Below are 19,654 nucleotides of genomic sequence, written 5' to 3'. Positions count from 1 at the left end.
CCTTTCGGTTTGTTCACGGTATGGCCTGAGCCTCGATACTTCTGTTTACATGCAAATCATCATTAAAAGTCAGAAAGGACATGTAAGATATACACAGGTTCAGGTTTCAAGTCTTTATTTCGATTTGATAAATCATAAAAGACACATTGTTGTACATTTATAAAAGCTATAACTTAGAAAACTTTTTACAAGGGAAAAACATATGCAGATGTGTTTGCTGTTAATTAAAATCTCACTACAACAACAACTAGGTTTGAATATAAAAAACAATACATTAGTAGACAAAGACTACATACAAATAAACTAAGCAAAGTAAACCATACAATACTAATAAACCTAAGATAAGTTGATTATAAGGAAATTTAAAAGGAATATTAAACATCTTAAATAAGATACCTGATAAGAACATAAAGATTGACAATTACATAACAACCCATGACAATCAATGGGACACCATTTCATACATAAAGTGCAAGAAGTGCGATCAGTGCAATCGTAAGTTTTTTACAGTAGATAGAGTATGCCACCTTATGAGTCAGTATTGGAGGGCTCTAACAACTTTTACATATGTTTTGACCTGATGATCCAGGCCCACCCCAGATATTTGGCTAGACTCACTACAAACACCTCAGAGGTGGTATTCTTTAGTGCCCAAATGGCCTCTGCAGATTTTCTAAATGGTAAACGCTGGAACAGTGGTCTTAACCATTTGTTTCGCGGCGCCAAGTAGCTAGGGCAGGCAAATAGAAAGTGGCCCTCTGATTCCTTCTGCCCCGAACAGCCTTTACAGAGATTGGAGACACCAGTGGACCATTTATTTACAAAGGTGTTCAATGGCAAAGCACCTACCCTGAACTGGTGGTAGAGTTTCTTGTCCAGCGGTTTATTAATGACATCCCAGTAGGGCTCACGGGACAGGTCTAACTTAAAGGTAAGGAACCTGCCCGTGAGGCTGGTAAGGCTGGAGATCGAAACTCGGTTTTGACTAAGAGACACCCAATACAATGCTTTAAACTCTTGTTTGGAGGGAAAGGCACTAGTAGAGGGAGCTATCCAGAGTTGTTCTAAACCCATATCCACCAAGATGTTTTTTACCGCTTGGAGCCATGGGATTTTTCCAGAACCACCAATTGACCTGACTTCTGCTAATTCTTTCGCAAATAAAGACTGGTCAGGGGAGGTCCATATTCGCCTCCACAGGGCCACCAATCTGAATCTGGCCATCTCATTGATCGGAAGGCACCCCAGATCCAAGCAGAGAGGAATAGATGGAGACGACTGTGGTAGACCTACCAGGTTCCGTAGGAACTTACATTGGGTTTTAAAGAGATTTAAGAGGTCCATGTAGCCCCAGAGATCTGCGCCATATAAGATTGCAGTGCTGATTTTGGCGTCATAGATCTTGAGAGCTGGGGTGACCCGCTTAGTGATGGATCTCTTTTGCTCCTTTATTAAACAGCCAGTTAGCCGTGCTAACTTAAGATGTTGTACGCCAACTTGATCTTTCCATCCCAAGCGGCTGTCTAGGGTAACCCCCAGGTAAGTCATGGTCTCAACTTGCTCAAGGTTGACTCCACTCAGGCTCACAGAGCTCCGGACAGGATGGTTTCTCGTTAAAACCATAAACTTTGTTTTGCCCACGTTCACCGCAAGATTGTTAATGGCACAGAACTCCTCAAAGCGGTCCAGCGCCCGCTGTAGACCGCTGCGTGTTCTGGAGAGGAGTAGGGTGTCATCGGCGAAGATGAGCAATGGGAATCTTGTCACGGCCAACATTGGGGCATCAGTGGGGGTATCCGAAAAAAATGTCACCACTTGATCAATGAACAGGAGGAAGAGTGTTGGTGCCAGGACGCACCCCTGACAGACACCTCTAGTTACGGGAAATGTTTCCGTCACTTGTCCCTGGCCTCCCCACCTCACCCTCGCATAATTATCCTCATGGAATTTAATTATGAGGTCAAGTAGTTCTGATGGTAAACCCAAGTTTCTCATAACTCCCCACAGTTTGTCCCTTGGCACAAGATCGAAGGCGGACTTCAGATCAATGAATGCTGCGAAGATGGCACCGCCACCGAGCAAGACCACTTTCCAGTAGATCAGACAGAGTGTAAACACCTGGTCGATGGTACTTATACCCGATCTGAAGCCCGCCTGCATGGGAGATAATATGCCCTCAGATTCAATCCAGCCCTGAACCCGTCCCAAGACCATACGTTCGATGATTTTTTGTATGGAGTCAATGAGACTGATCGGGCGGTAGTTCCCTGGGTTGGACCTGTCGCCTTTTTTAAATATTGGTATTATCTCGGCCCCCTTCCAAGATTTTGGAATACTGGCTCCTTTAGCTAATGAGTTGGCAATCATGGTTATATAGGGAAGCCACAAGGCGGGATTTGATTTAAACAGATCCGCTGGGATGAGATCCATACCGGGAGCTTTCCCTCGCAGGGTCAGGCCTAGAGCAAGCTCAACCTCTGATTCTGAAAAGATGATTTTCTCCCCGTGAGTGTGTAACGGAGGTGCCTTTCCCAAGATTGGTAGGGGTTTGGGATTTTCAACGCTGAATTGTGCAGAATAAAAAGTTACCCACTCTTCTGGAGGTACATGATTTGCGGGGGTAAACGAATCAGGATCCTTCCCCCACTTGACTAAGTCCCAGATCTTTTTCGCATTGTTCGAAGTGGAGGCATCCAAGAGATCCGACCAGAACCTGTCCTCCCACTCCCGTTTTGCTTCCCACTGGATTTTTCTGTAACGTAACCTAGCTGCTTTAACTGCGCCCATATCACGAGATTTGATAGTTTTGATAAGATCTGTATGGGCCTCCCTACAATTTTTGTTATACCATTTCTGGTGGTGGGAGTTGGCTTTGGTGGGAGCACTCCGACAAGGGAGAGAGAGTAGGGACTTTAAATGGTCGAAACAGCTAATATGGAGATTAATAACATTATTTGCCATTTCCGGACTACCCCCCAACAGATCAATTTTTAACATTTCATTACACACATTTTTAACCACTGTATTAACATTGACCCATAAGGTTTCGTCCTCCACGACCCTGGACCATTTCAGCCTCTTCCTATCGTTAGTTATCAAAACATCCCCTGGCCGTGAAGTGGTAGGCTCCACCAGACTCTTTATACCTGGCAGTTTCAGTGGGAGCGACAAGGGGTTATGGTCACTTTCTGGGCGCGGTATTACTTCCATGTCCACTAATAGGGGCCAATATTCCAGTTTTAACAGAACATAATCAATAGGGCTCCGCCTTAGACCATTGTCAAAGGTACAGTTGGCTCCTTTATCCGATCTTGTGCGGCCCCATTGCAAGCCCGGAGTCCCCTGTTTAGGCAAAGAGCCATCCAGTTCACTGCCGCCTCGGTCGCTTTAACAGTTTTATCGACCATCAAATCAGGAATGTCCCAAGCGGCGTCCTCGGCCGAACCCCAGCTGTCCCCTATGTCATACAATGGCTGAATGGTACAATTTAAGTCTCATGCTAAGAGGATAACATTCCCACTACCCATTTCAACAAGCTTATGGTCTAAAACATTCAACAACGGGGGACTGCGGCCGCCAGGCATGCCTCTGGCGTATATGTTGAACATAATCAGATCCCGATGGCTGGCCTTGCTCAACTTAATTAAAAGGAGATCCGGGTTCTGAACAGGTAGCTCTATGGGATGGAGTCCCAATGACTGCTTTACCCATATCAGTAAGCCACCTGATGCACGCCCTTTGCCCCCTCTGATCGCAGGTTTGAAGAAATTAACGTAGCCCAACCTGAAGGCTGGTTCAGGTGCCCAAGTTTCTTGGAGTAGGATGATGTCAAATTTGTCCACAAACTCCATCCAATCTTCAGAGAGGATACGGGCCTTAATCCCTGCGATGTTCCATGATAGTATTTTTAGATTATCTAGGACAGAGACCACAGGGGGGGGTGGCAGGGCTGAAACTACAGGAAATACCTGGTTGCTCCCTCTAACCCTCCTGTTCTCCATGAACCTAAGGTTATCCATAGAATCCCCACACATCGTGGCCTCTGTATCGTCTTTGGATGCAGGTGAAGTAGTCTCCCTTGTGGCTAAGCCTCCCATAACTGCATCTAGATTATCAATTGAATGTGGGGTCTCCCTATTCCACCTCGTCGGCTCGTGACCAACTAATTCAGCAGGGGGAGTCAAACAGGGTGTTATATGTTGTCAATCTATGGCCTCAAGGTCGGAAAGGGGACCAAAGTGGTTGAAGAGAAATGGACGTTGCTGGGCAAGGGGTGTTATTTCCGAAGGATATCTTCTAGCTGGAGGTTGACCAAAGTTGGAATATGATTGAATAAGACTTTGCATATGTGGATAGAAATACGATAGGCCCAGTGTTTGGACGTCCCCCTGTCTAGCAAACCTAGCTTCTCTTCGAATGGTATCTACCACCCATGGGTCCTTAAACGAGATTAGGATGCAATCTCCCTCCAGATCCTTAGTACCATGGCCCACCCAGTCCACTCTCCTTACAAATAGTATTTCAGTAGGTGAGGAGGGGGGTAAAGATCGGTTTTTATTTAACCAGAAGATCACTTTGTTGCGAAGGTCCCCATACGACTCCTTACTACGAGGTTTTAATGGAGCAACACCTGTTAATACTATTGTGTAGCGTGTTGCCTCCACGGGTAGATCAGCGCGTGGGGTGGTAAACCTTCTATGCCTCTCCACCCTTTGGTTGGTGTTACTGCGCTGGCTAGCTATATCTCCGTGTGGTGTAAGACGGGGGGGCAGGATTGGGTTTTACTTGTGGGGGTGGCCTAGTGCTTTGAGGCCTACAAGAATTGTGTTTTTCAGTGACCTTCGTCTTAGATGCATGTGTTAGGGTACTCGCAGATGACTTAGAAGATGTAGCTTTTGACTTTCCCCCCCCTGTGGTCATATTGGTGTCTACCCCTGATGTTTTGTTATGGGCAGGGTTGCCAGTAGAAATATTATTTATGCTTGAGGTCTTCGGGGCTATTTGTGTTTTAATAACTCCCATAGAACTGGTGCCGGTTAATTTTTGTAACATGGCCTGGTTTGAGTTCACTACAGGCTCCATGCTGTCTATTTTAGAGGTCATTAACCTGGTCCGTTCCAGGACGGGTAGTAGTAGGGTTTTAAACATGGCCTCTATTTTTACTAACAAGATCTCATCACTGTTAAGGCACATTGGACAGGGGTTCGAAGAGCCCAAGGTGGTAAGGGAGGGGCACAACACATTAGGAAATACAGAAGGAATTTGGGTGTCTAAAGGATGCCCAGGGCCCTGGCTTCCATTATCTGTTGTATCTTTTGTTTTTTGGAATCTTACATTCTCTCCCCCCCCGAGAGACTCGAGTCTTGTTTTCTCTTTCTAGAAGTAATGTCTGTACTTGGGGGATCTGTAGCAACAACGGTGTTGGAGACATTAAGGGGTAAATAACCAGATATCTGACTAGGTTCGGGTTCCACACTAGCCTGTGAATCATCCCCCATGCTAGCTTGGGAGTCATCTAGGCTGTACGCATCTTCCTCCAGAATGCGAACAGTTGGGCTCTCCCCCACGCTATCTAGATGAACAATAGCATTCGTGGTAATGGATTGTACACAATTGAAAGCAGCATGTGCTACGGGGCTGGTGGTGGTAGCTAGTCCGCCCAGCGATGAGCGCTTTCCGCTAATGAGGTCAAGCGAGAGTCTTTTTTCCACCATCGCAATTTCCTTCTCCAATATCCCCGTGGCCCGTGTAATGAAAGCGTCCAGCGGGCCTGATACGACTCCCTTGGTGGTTTGGACTGTGCGTTCTTTACCTGACCTTAAGGGCATGGTGGGATGTAGGTTAAATACAAAACCGCACTGTCAGTTAATGGTACTTATGTCCGTCCCCACAGTACCAAGTACCAAGAGGTAGTAAAATAAGGTAGACCGCCTACCTTAGGTACATCAAAACGGCCAGGGGGGTGGGCCCGGGCCGGACTCCGCCGTACTCGAACGGCCTCAAACGGCCCGCTCTTTGCCCGGTCTTCGCCCCGTGCTGCGTCCCGCGCTGCGGGAGTTTGATTCTGTTAAATAGGTGGCGTGTTGGGGAGGGGGCGGGCCAGCAGGGAGAGCGGACCGGATGCTGGTTCCCGGTCTCGCAGGGACTCCTGGTTGTTGGAGTCCCCGCACACTCGCAGCCCCGCCGAGCTTCACACCCAGAACCGCCTTGTAGTGCTGCTCCTTCAGCTGACACGCACACCTGGGCGAGATGTGGGTCGAGTCCGCTTCAAGAACGCCGCCTGGTCAGAAGTGCCTCCCAAGGTAAAGAACTGGTGTCCCAGGGAGGGAAGGTGGAGGGCGCCTTTACTATCCTGCGATGGGCGGGCCAGCAGGGAGAGCGGACCGGATGCTGGTTCCCGGTCTCGCAGGGACTCCTGGTTGTTGCAGTCCCCACACACTCGCAGCCCCGCCGAGCCTCACACCCAGAACCGCCTTGTAGTGCTGCTCCTTCAGCTGACACGCACACCTGGGCGAGCTGTGGGTCGAGTCAGCTTCAAGAACGCCGCCTGGTCAGAAGTGCCTCCGAAGGTAAAGAACTGGTGTCCCAGGGAGGGAAGGTGGAGGGCGCCTTTACTATCCTGCGATGGGCGGGGGGCGGGCCAGCAGGGAGAGCGGACCAGATGCTGGTTCCCGGTCTCGCAGGGACTCCTGGTTGTTGGAGTCCCCGCACACTCGCAGCCCCGCCGAGCCTCACACCCAGAACCGCATTGTAGTGCTGCTCCTTCAGCTGACACGCACACCTGGGCAAAGCGGCACCCGCGGAGCGGGTGCGGCGAGATGTGGGTCGAGTCCGCTTCAAGAACGCCGCCTGGTCAGAAGTGCCTCCGAAGGTAAAGAACTGGTGTCCCAGGGAGGGAAGGTGGAGGGCGCCTTTACTTTCCTGCGATGGGCGGGGGGCGGGCCAGCAGGGAGAGCGGACCGGATGCTGGTTCCAGGTCTCGCAGGGACTCCTGGTTGTTGGAGTCCCCGCACACTCGCAGCCCCACCGAGCCTCACACCCAGAACCGCCTTGTAGTGCTGCTCCTTCAGTTGACACGCACACCTGGGCGAAGCGGCACCCGCGGAGCGGGTGCGGCAAGATGTGGGTCGAGTTCGCTTCAAGAACGCCGCCTGGTCAGAAGTGCCTCCGAAGGTAAAGAACTGGTTGCCGGGCTGATTCCGATGTCCAACGAACCGGAGTCAGTCTGACATCGGTCAGGAACCATGACCGACTAACCTACTGTCATTGGTTACAGCCCAGCAAGTACGATGCATATCGTATGTCACACAATAGGAGAATGCATTCCGTATTAAATGCATACCCGCATTGTGAAATGGAGGGATGCAATTCATCCCTGTACCCTGTGGCTGGCACCCCAAGGTGCCTGCCACCGGGTGCAGGGATCTAGAGGGGGGCCCATAGGTGCCCCCAGGCCACCATTCAGCAGCCTCCCACCCATGGGGGCCCTACTGGGGGCCCCAAAGACAGTTCCAGACTGCCTATTCGTGCCGGAAACACCAACACGTAAAGGCAGTGAAAAACTGTCATTGTACCCCCTCTGTCATAAAGAGGCGGCCGGGGGAGTACTGAAGGATTTCCGGATGGTAGACTGGCTCTCCGAGCTTGACGTCAGCCATCGGGAAATCCGAGTCGAATTCCTTTTCGACCGAGTCCATCAGAATGGCTAGGTCGGAAAGGAATCTGGCCAGCACATTCCGATGCGGGCGGAAGAGCTCTGAACAAAGTCCGGAGCAATTCAGTCCAAAATCAGAATCGGCCCCATAGTGTTTTCGGTTTCACCAAGCGCCATTTTGAAACGTCAATATGATACAGGCAGCTAAATCGTATACAATGCGATGGTAGAGAGTATTTTTGCCCAAAAATTAATCCAGCATCCGGAGTGTCCTGGAATTTTCTTTGCAAAAGTAGAAATCTCCACAATATATATAAGACAAGATTGCCCCCAAGTAGAGTACACTCGCAGCAGGTTAAATCCAAGACAAAAGTGCTATATTGGATTCCATACTGCTTAGGCAAAAGTGGGGCGCCAATGCATTTCGGGCATTGCGCCCTTCACCAAAGGCATGTGGACACAAATCGGCCACTACAAACAACATCCCCTCATTTATGTCCATCACACATAGGTGAGTATACAGCATGTGCCTAGGATTATGGGATATGTTGTCCATGTGGTATCCCTGGGGATTGGCGCCATTCATGCACCAAGTTTTCAACCCCGCTGATGAAACACCACAAAGCCACCTTCCTTTTTCATAGGATCCCGCTGCTCCACTTTGCGCCTGCCCAAATGAGGAAGTCGTGGACCCTTTTCATCTTTCTCCGTTGGTGCACTCCTCGTCCGGGCCAGCCGATTTATTTGAAAGAAAAGGTTAACCCCAAGTAGAGTAAACTCACAGCAGTTAAAATCCAAGACGAAAGTGCTTTATACATCTTAGGCAAAAGTAGGGAGCTAACTTGTTTCAGACATTGCTCCCTTCATCAAAGGCATGCTGACATGAAGCGGCCACTACAAACAACATCCCCTCATTTATGTCCATCACACACAGGTGAGTATACGGCATGTGCCTAGGATTATGGGATATGTAGTCCATGTGGTATTTCTGTGGATTGCCACCATTCATCATTCATGCACCAATATTTCAACCCCGCTGATGAAACACCACAAAGCCAGCTTCCTTTTTCATAGGATCCCGCTGCTCCGCTTTGCACCTGCCCAATTAAGCAAGTCGCAAACCCGTTTCATCTTTCTTTGGTGGTGCACACCTCGACCGGGCCCGCCGATTTATTTGAAAGAAAAGGTTGCCCCAAGTAGAGTAAACTCGCAGCAGGTTAAATCCAAGACGAAAGTGCTTTATTGGATTCCATACATCCTAGTTAAAGGTGGGGTGCCAACGCGTTTTGGGCATTGAGCCCTATATCAAAGGCATGCTGACACGAAGCGGCCACTACAAACAACGTACCCTCGGGCGGGGCAGGCGCAAAGCAGAGCAGTGGGATCCTATGAAAAAGGAAGGTGGCTTTGTGGTGTTTCATCAGCGAGATTGAAATCTTGGTAAATTAATAGGGGCAATCAACAGGGATACCTCATGCACTACATATCCCTTAATCCTAGGCACATGCCGTATACTCACCTGTGTGTGATGGACATAAATGAGGGGATGTTATTTGTAGTGGCCGCTTCGTGTCGCATGCCTTTGATGACAGGCGCAATGCCTGAAATGCGTTGGCAGTGTTAACAGCCGGCCCTTTAGCTACCCTGCCACACCTAGTTGTTGTTTTTTTTATTGACGTTTGAGGAATTACCAACCCTAAATGGGTTCAGTGAACTCTCCAGGTTATTTTTGCCAGGGTACACACATCCCACATCCACTGAAAGGGCTTAGGAACTTCATGAGCAATGCCGGGTTCACCACGGGTTCTCATCATAACAAAGATATTTTTTGTGTGGAAATACTTAAAGACACTCACAAAGAATGGAATGAGGCCAGCAGCTTTGTCTTCTTCCAGAGCTTTTCTCAGGGCTGGTCCACGGGCCGCAAACTTTTCATCAGAAGGGATCGTCCTCATTTTCACAGCAGCAAACAAACCAGCCTTCTCCACCGACGAGTGTGCCTGCAATAAAGATAAACTTATACTTAAACATGTTATTGTATTTCTTAAATGAAAGACAAATGGTGCACAATAAAATAATAGCGATAACTATCCTCGAACCTCATATATATAGAATGTCAGTTTTCGCACATTTGTTTAACAATATGGCAAGTGTTTGTCCATGGGCTTGTAAACGGAATCTGATAAGGGTGTGTCAAATAAAGTAACATAACCCTCAATCACGCCCGCTCGCATTAATGCAATATCATGCATGCACAGAACGCACATCCCTTTAAAGAAGAGTGCATTTTCGTTCCTTGTAATAGGGCTAACATGTATTTGTAATTGAGTGCAATACGGTTAAACACTCACAGTGTAACCCGAAAGAACTTTGTCGCATCAGAGTAATATTTCTCATGCTTAGACAGCATTGTTGCCATTAACGAAAAACTAATTTTGCTTTTAATTTAAAGTGAGTTCACTTCAATATTACAGCCAATGCGCAGTCAAATACAGGTTATGCAACATAATATGATTTGGATAAGCTAAATAGGCTCTCTGCACTGATTTACAGCGTTCTGGACAATCATGAAAATGTATCTTCTATATTTATGGTTATGATTTTGTTTGAAATGGTAATTGGGAACATTGATTTTGTAGAAAGCCATTACAAAGACCCTGTGTGGTTGAAAGAAGTAGCGGAGCCGAGTAAATTGGTTGAGTTCAACAGAACGTTAAGTGCGGTTCTTCCTCGTTTTGAAAACTGGCACAGAGGCTATGGTTCATAGATTTATAGATGCAAAAGGCATCTCGTATTACCTGGACTAGAACATATTAATTGCATAATATCGCTGCAATTTTTGCAGTTTTCAATTGCACCTACAAGAAGGCTAGCAGGTCACTCAATATGAAAGTATGAGGTTCCATAAACATATACCGAAAATGGTATACAATGTTCGAAATTGAATCTCTATTTGGCAGAGAGATGCACCCTCTCCAAGTCGGGACCACCACTCTAGTCAGCATAAGTGCAGTACACACTATAAGTTAACTGTGCCCACTCTCTGGTAACTTGGCTCAGAGCAGTCAGGTTAAACTAAAGAGGCATTATGTAAAATAGTTGTGCACACACACAGTGAAAAAAACACCACAAAAGTACTCCACACTAGTTTAGAACAGATAGCCAATCGTTATCTGAGTAAAACAAGTCAAAAATGACAAAAATACTAAGTATACAAGTCAAGATATGAATTTTGCAAGATTCAATCAAGATGCAGTGTTTAGAAATCAATAGCTCCAACAGGGGCTATCGGGACGCGCTTGACTGGGACAAATCCAAAAGTTCAGTTTGAACGCAACAGAGTGCAGGTAGATACAGGAGTCACCCAGACCCACTGACAGTACCTTGTATGTGTCAGAAATTGTAGACAATGCATAGTGGAGGTGAGGTGTCGCAGATGCAGGTGATGCATCGTTTCCTGGAGGCGGTGCTAAGTCACTAAAACTTTGGCACTCGGGGACGATGCAGTGGGCAAAGGAGGTGATGTGTTGGTTGTTGGTGCAAGGCCTCGTTTCTGAAGGCATCTCGTTGTCAAGGATGCTTTGATGGTAAGAGCGTGGTTCGTCACTTCCACAGTGTTGAGGTTGAACCGCTGGGCTGAAATGGATACATTGGTTTCAAAATGATGCTTTGGAGTTGATGCTTGGGTTTTTTGGTTGGAGCATAACAACTCACTTCCAAGGGCCCAGGACTGGATTTGGCACCACTTGGCAGAGCAGGACTCACAGCAGAGGAGCCCAGGTGCTGGTAGCAGGATGCAGGTGAAGTCGTTATTGTCCCTAAGACTTCAGCAACAGGAGTCAAGTCCAAACAAGCCCTTGGAGAACCGTTAGATGTAGGATGTAGAGAGTAAAGTTCAGTCCTCTGACTTCCAGGGAAAATGCAGCTGACAGCAGGACACCACAGCAAAGCAAGCAGCAAAGTGGCAGTTCCTCCTGGTAGCTCAACAGCTCTTCCTCCTGACAGAATGTCTTCAGTCCAGAAGTGTTCGTAGTATACAATGTCAGAGGTCCAGTACTTATACCTATTTCAGCCTTTGAAGTTGAAAGACTTTAAAGAAAGGTCTTTGTAGTGCACAATACCCTACCCTTCCTGGCTCCAATCACACTGCAGGGGCTTATGAAGCTCTCTGTGTGGTGACAGGTATAATAGCCCTATTCAGGTGCAAGTGTCAGCTCCTCCCACCACTCTACCTCATGAAGGCCCATCAGCCTGGTAATGAGCAATAAGGATACGCAGGGCACACCCCAGCTCCCTTCATGTATGACTGTCTAGAGTAAATTCACAAATCCCAGCTGTGTTCCTTACTCAGTTTTGTATTCTAGGGACAAGCAGAGGCACAGAATGGTTAAAGCAAGAAAATGCCCACTTTCTAAAAGTGTAATTTTCAGACCTGCAATTTAAAAATCAACTTCACTGAAAGGTGTGTTTTTAAATTGTGAGTTCAGAGACACAAAACTCAAATTTTCTATATTCTACCAATTGGAAGCTACACTTGTAAAGTGTTACAGGGCAACTCTAATGCTAACCTATGAGGGTGATAGGCCTTGCTGTAGTGAAAAACAAATTTAGCAGTTTTTCAACACCTAGATATGTAAAGCTCAAAAGCACATCCTACCTTTTAAATACACAGCACCCTGTCCATGAGGCTACCTAGGGCCTACTTAGGGGTGCTTACTTGTAATAAAATGGAAGGTTTGGGCTTTGCATGTAGGTGAACTTGCCACATCAATATGGCAGTTTCAAACGGCATGCACAGGCTCTGCAGGGGCAGGCCTGAGAGAGGTTTGAAGGACTATTTGTGTGGATGGCACAATCAGTGCTGCAGGCCCACAAGTAGGATTTAATTACAGGCCTTGTGCACATGTAGTGCATGGTACCAGAGACGTATTAGTAAATCAAATATGCCAATCATGAATACACCAAAAACCATTACATTTTAGACACAGAGCACATGTACTAATTTGCCGAGGTGAAGTGCCCAGAGTCCTAAAACAAGCAAAAACGAAATTCAGCACTTAGTCAAAACAGGAGGTCAGAAGCCAAAAGAATGAGAAACCACACCAAAAGATGCCAGTTCGAATTTACCATATAAAGCATCATATAGGTATACAGTAGGCCAAAAGTGTTTCACAGTATGGTAGTGAGTGTTCATACAAGTGGAAGCTAATATCTGCCAAAGTATCTTAGATTCTTATGTGCTGGGAATAGGTAATGAAATATATCAAACAGATTCACCATTTTAAATTTAGAAACATAATTGGTCCTAATTAGAAACATATACAGAGAAGTATGGGTGAAGATGTACTCCTCTGTCTGAGAGTATATTTCAGTTTATTCCCTACTCAGTAACATCCGATTACTATGCCAGGAAAGCGGAGAGGAGGAAATGAGCCCTCTGTGCAAATGTATGTTTTTAATATATTTTTATTATTTTCCCTATGAGGAAAACATTTTTACCCATGAGAAAGCCCTTTTTGTATACCTACACCAAATGTAGGGGTGCTCTATTTGCATTCTCTTACTGATAGGTACATTTCCGTAGCCCCTGACCCTTTTTATGGTGGTAAGGGAAAGGAGAGAATAGTGGGAAGGCCTACAAATGCGGCTGTTCCCAACATTCTAAGGGAAACCATACTTACCACTCTTTCAGTAGACTTTAAGGTTATAAATGTTTTCTTACTTGTTGTGTGCAGCTGTGCCTGGCAGAAACTCCTTTGTATATAATCTTGACAAGCATAAAAAAGTTAAAAAGGTAAGTGGACTCAGAAACCAGTGTACTACTGAATTTACCTTTGAATAGGCCCAAAATCAGTCTCAGTTTCATGCTTAAAGGAATATAGGTCTATAGTCAGCTATGTAACATCTTTAAACGATCTTAAATAGCCCCAGAAAGAGTGTTTCATGGGTGCCCATGTATTCTTGACTAACTGAAAAAGGGAATGCATTAGTCATATTTGGAAATGTTGCTTGAAAAGAAAATCCTTGAGATGTCTCTTGAAGTTGTCTTTGGAGGGATTCCTCCTCGGAACCAGGAGGGAAGGCATTCCATATTTTGGGAGTACTCCCCAAGAAAGATTGCTGCATGCCTTAATTTTTTCAAGTAAGAAGTTGCTGAAGAAAAGATACGGTTATCCTATGATGAATGAGTTTTGAACACTGCAGTTAGTAGCTCTTGCACAAATACTCTGGGGACAATACAAGCCACATTCAACAAGAGTGTGGCCTCAATGAGAAGACTTTTTGTAGTATGTAGGATCCTGGTAATGTCATCTGACCTTCTGGTGCCAGAAAATACCCAAGCCAATGCATTGAGGGCAGACTTTTATAGGGATGTGGTGAATTCTGGTTATGCCAGACAGTATGTAGTTGCCATAAACAAGCCTTAAGAGGACCATTGATTGAGCTGTTTTAATCTTCTCATTGAATGAGGGAGTTTGTTCTTCAGAGCAGTCTGAATTGATGCAAAACTCTTTTCGCCTAAGCATTAGTTTAGGTGTGCAGATTCAGGTTTTCGATCAGGGTAAAGGGCAAAGATTTTGTGCTTGCAACAATGGATGGTTTGCACTCAAATAGGTTAATGGCAGCAAGGGAAGATTGAACAAAATGATCTCCATTATCTGGGTATTAATTTTGAGCTATTGAGGTGTCAGTCATGCCTGAAGAGTCCCTAGTGACTTTGCAAAGCCCTCTAGGTCCTCTGAGAAGAAGACTAGCATGAATAGCTGAGTATTGTTTGCATGTAGATCAAATGAATGTTGGTTTTTGTTAGGATGCAACTGAATGATTCATGTGCAGACTGAAGAATGTAATGGAGAGGATGGAACCTTAAAGACTCCTCACTGAAGAAGCATGGGGCTCGAGAGACAGCTTGAAAGTTTAACTTGCTTGATTGGTTGAGACGGTATGTGAACCATCTCAGATCTGTGCCTCTGTTTCTCATTCCTTCTTCCCAAGATTTTTAGAAGAGAAGTATGTTTGGCAATGTCAAATACTTTTTAACCGTCAAGGAGAACAAGTGAAGATGTGCTGCTGTCCAAGATTTTCAGCATGTCATCCATTCTTTGCAATATTGCCATCTTCATGCTACAGAGAGGTCAGAAGCACAACTGAAGCTCATCAAGTAGACTAATGATGACGAAAGATCATATTTTTAATGTATTATTAATGGTTAGTCTTTCACTTTGCAAGTTCCCTAAGTGTTTTGAGGACATTATACTTTCTTTGTCCATGATTCAGCTCTAGTGGACTTAGGCTTCATGGCCTAAATTTACTATATATTAGTACAGACGATTGCACAATGAAGCATGGACGAATGGCGCAAAGCAGCACAAAACAGCAGAAAAAGTTAACTTTTGAATAGAAAAAGTTGAGGTGACTGCCTTTCCAAAAAATGTCTTGTGTCGTGCAGATCCAAGTTCTCTGATAAAATATGCAACTATCGTTTAACTGGGAGTTTACAGCACAATCAATCGTAGGTTTAGACTAAAAATGGCATAGAATCCTAATGCCAAATCAATCCATGAGCAAGCAATTGGTGAACAGAATATTGTGCCATACTCACATGCATCAAGTGTAATTTTGGCACAATTACTCCTTTATGTAGTGTACCTTTATGCTGATATTTATTAAATAGGAATTTTCACTTGACAGAGTATATTGAGTACATGTTCCATGTGAGACACCACTGCTTTGCACTTGCACCATACTTGCAAAGCCACACTAAACCTGCAAGAGCTCGCATTATTACCAGCATGCAACACTTTATAGATTTGCTCCACACATTTTTGTTGTTGTTTGCACAATGCCTCTATTTGAAATGGGGGTCTCTAGTTGGCAATGGTTTGCACATTTGTCAAGAAGGGACCCTTCTTCCTAGTCAGAGTTACACTTCTAAAATAACCCATGCAGGCAGGCTTATCTCTGAGGCAGTCTGTAAAGCATTTTTTCATGCATAAAGTAACACAGGGAAAACACGTTTACTGCACTCACACAGATTGGTTGTTCGTCAAGTCCAGCAGAGTGTGGAAAGGGGCGACCACTCGGTCCCCCCGAACGTATGGTGGAGTACCCCGATCCCCCCGGGAAGCCATCTTGGGCGGGAGGCGAGTCTCGGCTGGTATGCCCGAAGCGGCGTAGCCGGGGCGCGCTTTTTCCCACCCTGGAGTGGGTTGTCCTAGACACTGAAGCCACCAGCCACGCCCCCGGAGGCGGGCGGAGGCGGGTTTACGCCCGCCCGAAGAAGGATAAAAGGAGCAACAAGCCAAAAAAGCATCCTCTTGTTCCTGTGCTCTGAAGCTGCACCTCCCCGCTGCACGTGAGCTCGAGACGGAACGAAGAGCCATTTTTGAGCATTGTAATTTTGTCTTTGTTCTTTCAGATATCATCGTTGGAGAATGCCGGGCAAGAAGGTCGGAAAGCGGGTCGGTACCGATCAGATGCTCCGCATGCTCGTAAAAGACATGGCCGAGATGAAGAAGCAGATGGCTGCAATGAACGGTGTAGGAGGCCCTAAGCGAGTCGTCGGACCAGCATTGCCGGGAGTAGTCCCCAGCGGGAGAGGCAAGAGGTCCAAAAGGGGGGCATCTGGGGGAGAGGCCCCGGTTCCCATACACCGACTGAGGAGCCAATCCCGGTTCCGAAGGAGGGGCAACCAATCCCCGTCGTAGTCACCCCTGTGAACGGGGGGGATATGCCTCCCGAGTTGGCTGCACAACTGGCAGCGTGGTTGGGGAAAGATAGTGAGGGCACCACAGCAGATGATGCCAGGGCAGTAATGAGGCAATTGCGAGAATCTAGAGAGGCTGCGAAGGCACCATGTTCTTCTGTTCCCCCACAGGCTTCGGTGGGTGAAACCGCAGCGGGCACGAGTTCGGCAGCGACTACAGCTTCTAATTTAGGTAAGCGGCTACTGCCGATTGCGGGGGAGGGGTCTGTACCCTCACGAAGGGAGAAAGTGGCCCAGCATATTCCAATTGAAATCAAGGAAAAGATTAGGGCTGATAAGTATGTAAACATGTTTTCTTTGCTAACTGATCACTACGAGATCGAGCATGTGAAGGGTCAAAAAGAGTTTCTGCATCCGAGTGTTTGGCGCCCCAAGATGGCCGCCTTTAAGGTCGATGAGAACATAGGTAACTGGGGCAGAGCGTTTGGCATATTCACTTCAATTATGGGGGAACGAAGGCCTGAGATGTTGACCGAATTGCCTATATATCAGACACGTATTATGGAGTATTCTCAATCATATGAGGGCAATCAGTGGTTTTGCTATGATAATGTTTTTCGGAAGGCCAAGGAGCACGACCCAGCTTTGACCTGGGATTGTTACGACTCCATTTCCTGGCAAAAGATGGAGAATTCAGGCATGTTAAAGGCACCATTGTCGGGGGGTAACGGGGGTGAGTTTTCCCGCCATTCATCTGGGACGCCATTTCGGATGGGTGCAGGTAACGAGCATCACTCGAAGTCGAGTGGCAACGCAGGTAAAAAGGGAATCTGTTGGAATTTTAATAGGGGAAAATGTACAAGGCCCCAGGGGTCATGCAAGTTTAGGCACGACTGTGGGGGGTGTGGACAGTCCTCGCATCCTGAGACCATGTGCAGAGCCAAAACGGGTGATAACGGAGGTAGGGGAAGCGCCAAACAGGTCTGAAATAGTCCGAGGGGCGCCTTTACCTACCCCGGTTGATACCATGGCAATGATTCCTTGGCTCAATGAATACCCGGATCATGTCTCCACTGGGGTGTTGCGAGACGGGTTTTCGTATGGTTTCCGCATCCCAGTGGGGAATTTTCAGGGTAAGACGCATTGTAGGAACCAATTGTCGGTCCTGCAAAATACGGCGGTGGTACAGGTAAAGATTGGGAAAGAGGTGACTCGGGGCGGGTTGCCGGACCATTCGACATACCACCAGTTGCTAACTTTGTTTGTTCCCCATTGGGAGTGGTCCCCAAGAAGGACCCGGGTGAGTTTAGATTAATAAATAACTTGTCAGCCCCGCAAGGTCTTTCTGTGAATGATGCGATAGACCCGGGGGTGTGTTCGGTGCGATACGCATCTTTCGATGAGGCCGTCGCCATGTTGAATCGCCTGGGGCCCGGAGCGCTGATGGCCAAATCAGACATCGAGTCAGCGTTCCGGTTGCTCCCGGTACACCCAGACGATCAGCGTCTCCTTGGTTTTATGTTTCAGGGTCGCTATTACATGGATAAATGTATGCCAATGGGATGCTCCATATCTTGTGCTTATTTTGAAAAATTCAGTTGTTTTCTGCAATGGGTATTCACGAGAAAGACGGGGTTTCAGCATGTTATGCATTATCTCGATGATTTTCTGTTCCTGGGGGCAGCCGGGGACCCAGAATGTGCACAGGCTTTAAAGGAATTTTGTGGTCTGATGAGTCATTTTGGTGTGCCATTGGCGCCAGGTAAGACTGTGGGGCCATCAACTTCGCTCGAGTTTCTTGGAATAGAGCTCGATTCAGAAGAAGGTTGCTTCCGGTTACCCAAAGAAAAGGTGGTGAAATTCAGGGCCTCCCTTGAAACATGTATTCGGGAGACTAAGGTGAACTTGCATCAATTGCAGCAAACTGTGGGTCAGTTGAATTTTGCCCTTAGAGTAATGCCAATGGCCCGCCCCTTTTCCCGCTCGATTGCACAAGCCATGGTCGGTCTTAAAGAGGGACACCACCGCACGAGGCTCTCGGCAGAGATTCGCCAGGACATGCGCATTTGGTTGGCATTCCTGGCGGATTTCAATGGTCGGATTGTCTGGAACAAGCCGGCGGTGTCCTCCGAGGAGCTGGGGCTGTGGACAGATTCGGCGGGAAGTATAGGTTTTGGCGCCATATTCGGTAATCAATGGTTGGCTCAAAAGTGGCAGTCATGGTGGCACGAGGGCGGGCTGACGAGTAACATTGCTTTTCTCGAACTTTTCCCTATTCTGGTGGCCCTGAAAACATGGCCTGAGGGGTTTCGGGATCACTCTGTGGTGTTCTGGTCCGATAACATGACCGTGGTTGAGTGTATCAATAGTCAGGCAGCACGTTGCAAATGGATTCTGAGATTGCTCAAGGAAATTGTGTTGTTGTGTATGCAATTGAACGTGCTCTTTAGGGCAAGACATGTACCGGGGGTACTGAACCAGGCGGCTGATGCGCTTTCTCGTTTCCGTATGCAGGCCTTCTGGGGTTTTCTGCCCACAGCGGACCCGGTGGCGGCACCCTTTCCCGAAGCTCTCTGGTCTCTCGGTGCCCCGAACTACAAAACCTCGTGGGAGAGAGTTTAGCACCCAGGACAAGGAAGGCATATGAAGGGGCGTTCCGTTCCTATTGGTCCTTTTTGGGTTCTGCTAGGGGGGAGCTTTGGGGTCAAGAGGAGTATGTCGTAAAATTGTTGCTGTTTTTACATCAGGCAGGCAAATCGGTAGCTACAGCCCAGAGGCATCGGGCCGCCATTTCCTTTATGGCAAGGGCTCATGGGATCCAGGACCCGACAGCGTCTTTCGTTGTGCAGAAAGCGCTACGTGGGTGGCAACGCCTTGAGGGTCGCAGAGTAGATGAAAGGCACCCGATAGGTCTGGAAAGATTGGCCCTGTTATTTTCCGTACTCCCTGCGACATGTTCATCCCAGTATGAAACAGTGTTATTCCGGGCCGCTTTTGCATTAGCATTCCATGGGGCGATGCGAGTAAGCGAACTGGTGGCAAAGAACAAGCAGGATACGGTGGGGGGACTGTGCCAAGAGCACATTCAGGTAAAGGGGGAGACGATGAGTGTCTCGTTTCTCAGGTCCAAGACCGATCAGGGTGCGATCGGGGACTGCGTAGTCATACATCGGATTCCCGGATCTCCCATGTGCCCCGTTGTTTGCGTAGAGGATTATTTAGCGCAGAGGGCGGCATCATGGGGGGGGACCTTGTTGAGACACGCTGATGCCACCCCACTGACGAGGTTTCAG

At 47.3% G+C, this 19,654-nt stretch overlaps 2 protein-coding genes across 3 annotated transcripts in view; both read right to left on the bottom strand.

Annotated features, from left to right (window-relative positions):
* LOC147722438 (aromatic-L-amino-acid decarboxylase-like) overlaps positions 1-19,654 on the bottom strand; it is a 1,636,613-nt gene that overhangs the window by 365,003 nt on the left and 1,251,956 nt on the right. The window lies entirely within an intron of this gene.
* LOC147722439 (aromatic-L-amino-acid decarboxylase-like) overlaps positions 1-19,654 on the bottom strand; it is a 712,354-nt gene that overhangs the window by 365,031 nt on the left and 327,669 nt on the right. For both annotated transcript variants that reach the window (XM_086964959.1, XM_086964960.1), the window contains one exon: positions 9,511-9,654. In XM_086964959.1, the coding sequence (XP_086821085.1) occupies positions 9,511-9,654 (144 nt within the window). The remainder of the gene's footprint in view (positions 1-9,510; positions 9,655-19,654) is intronic.

This window comes from Lissotriton vulgaris, chromosome 4_1 (genome assembly GCF_964263255.1).
Source record: "Lissotriton vulgaris chromosome 4_1, aLisVul1.2, whole genome shotgun sequence".
Classification (NCBI taxonomy): Eukaryota; Metazoa; Chordata; class Amphibia; order Caudata; family Salamandridae; genus Lissotriton; species Lissotriton vulgaris.
The sequence above is the reverse complement of the archived record's forward strand: the minus strand, read 5'-3'. Positions and strand labels throughout refer to the sequence as shown.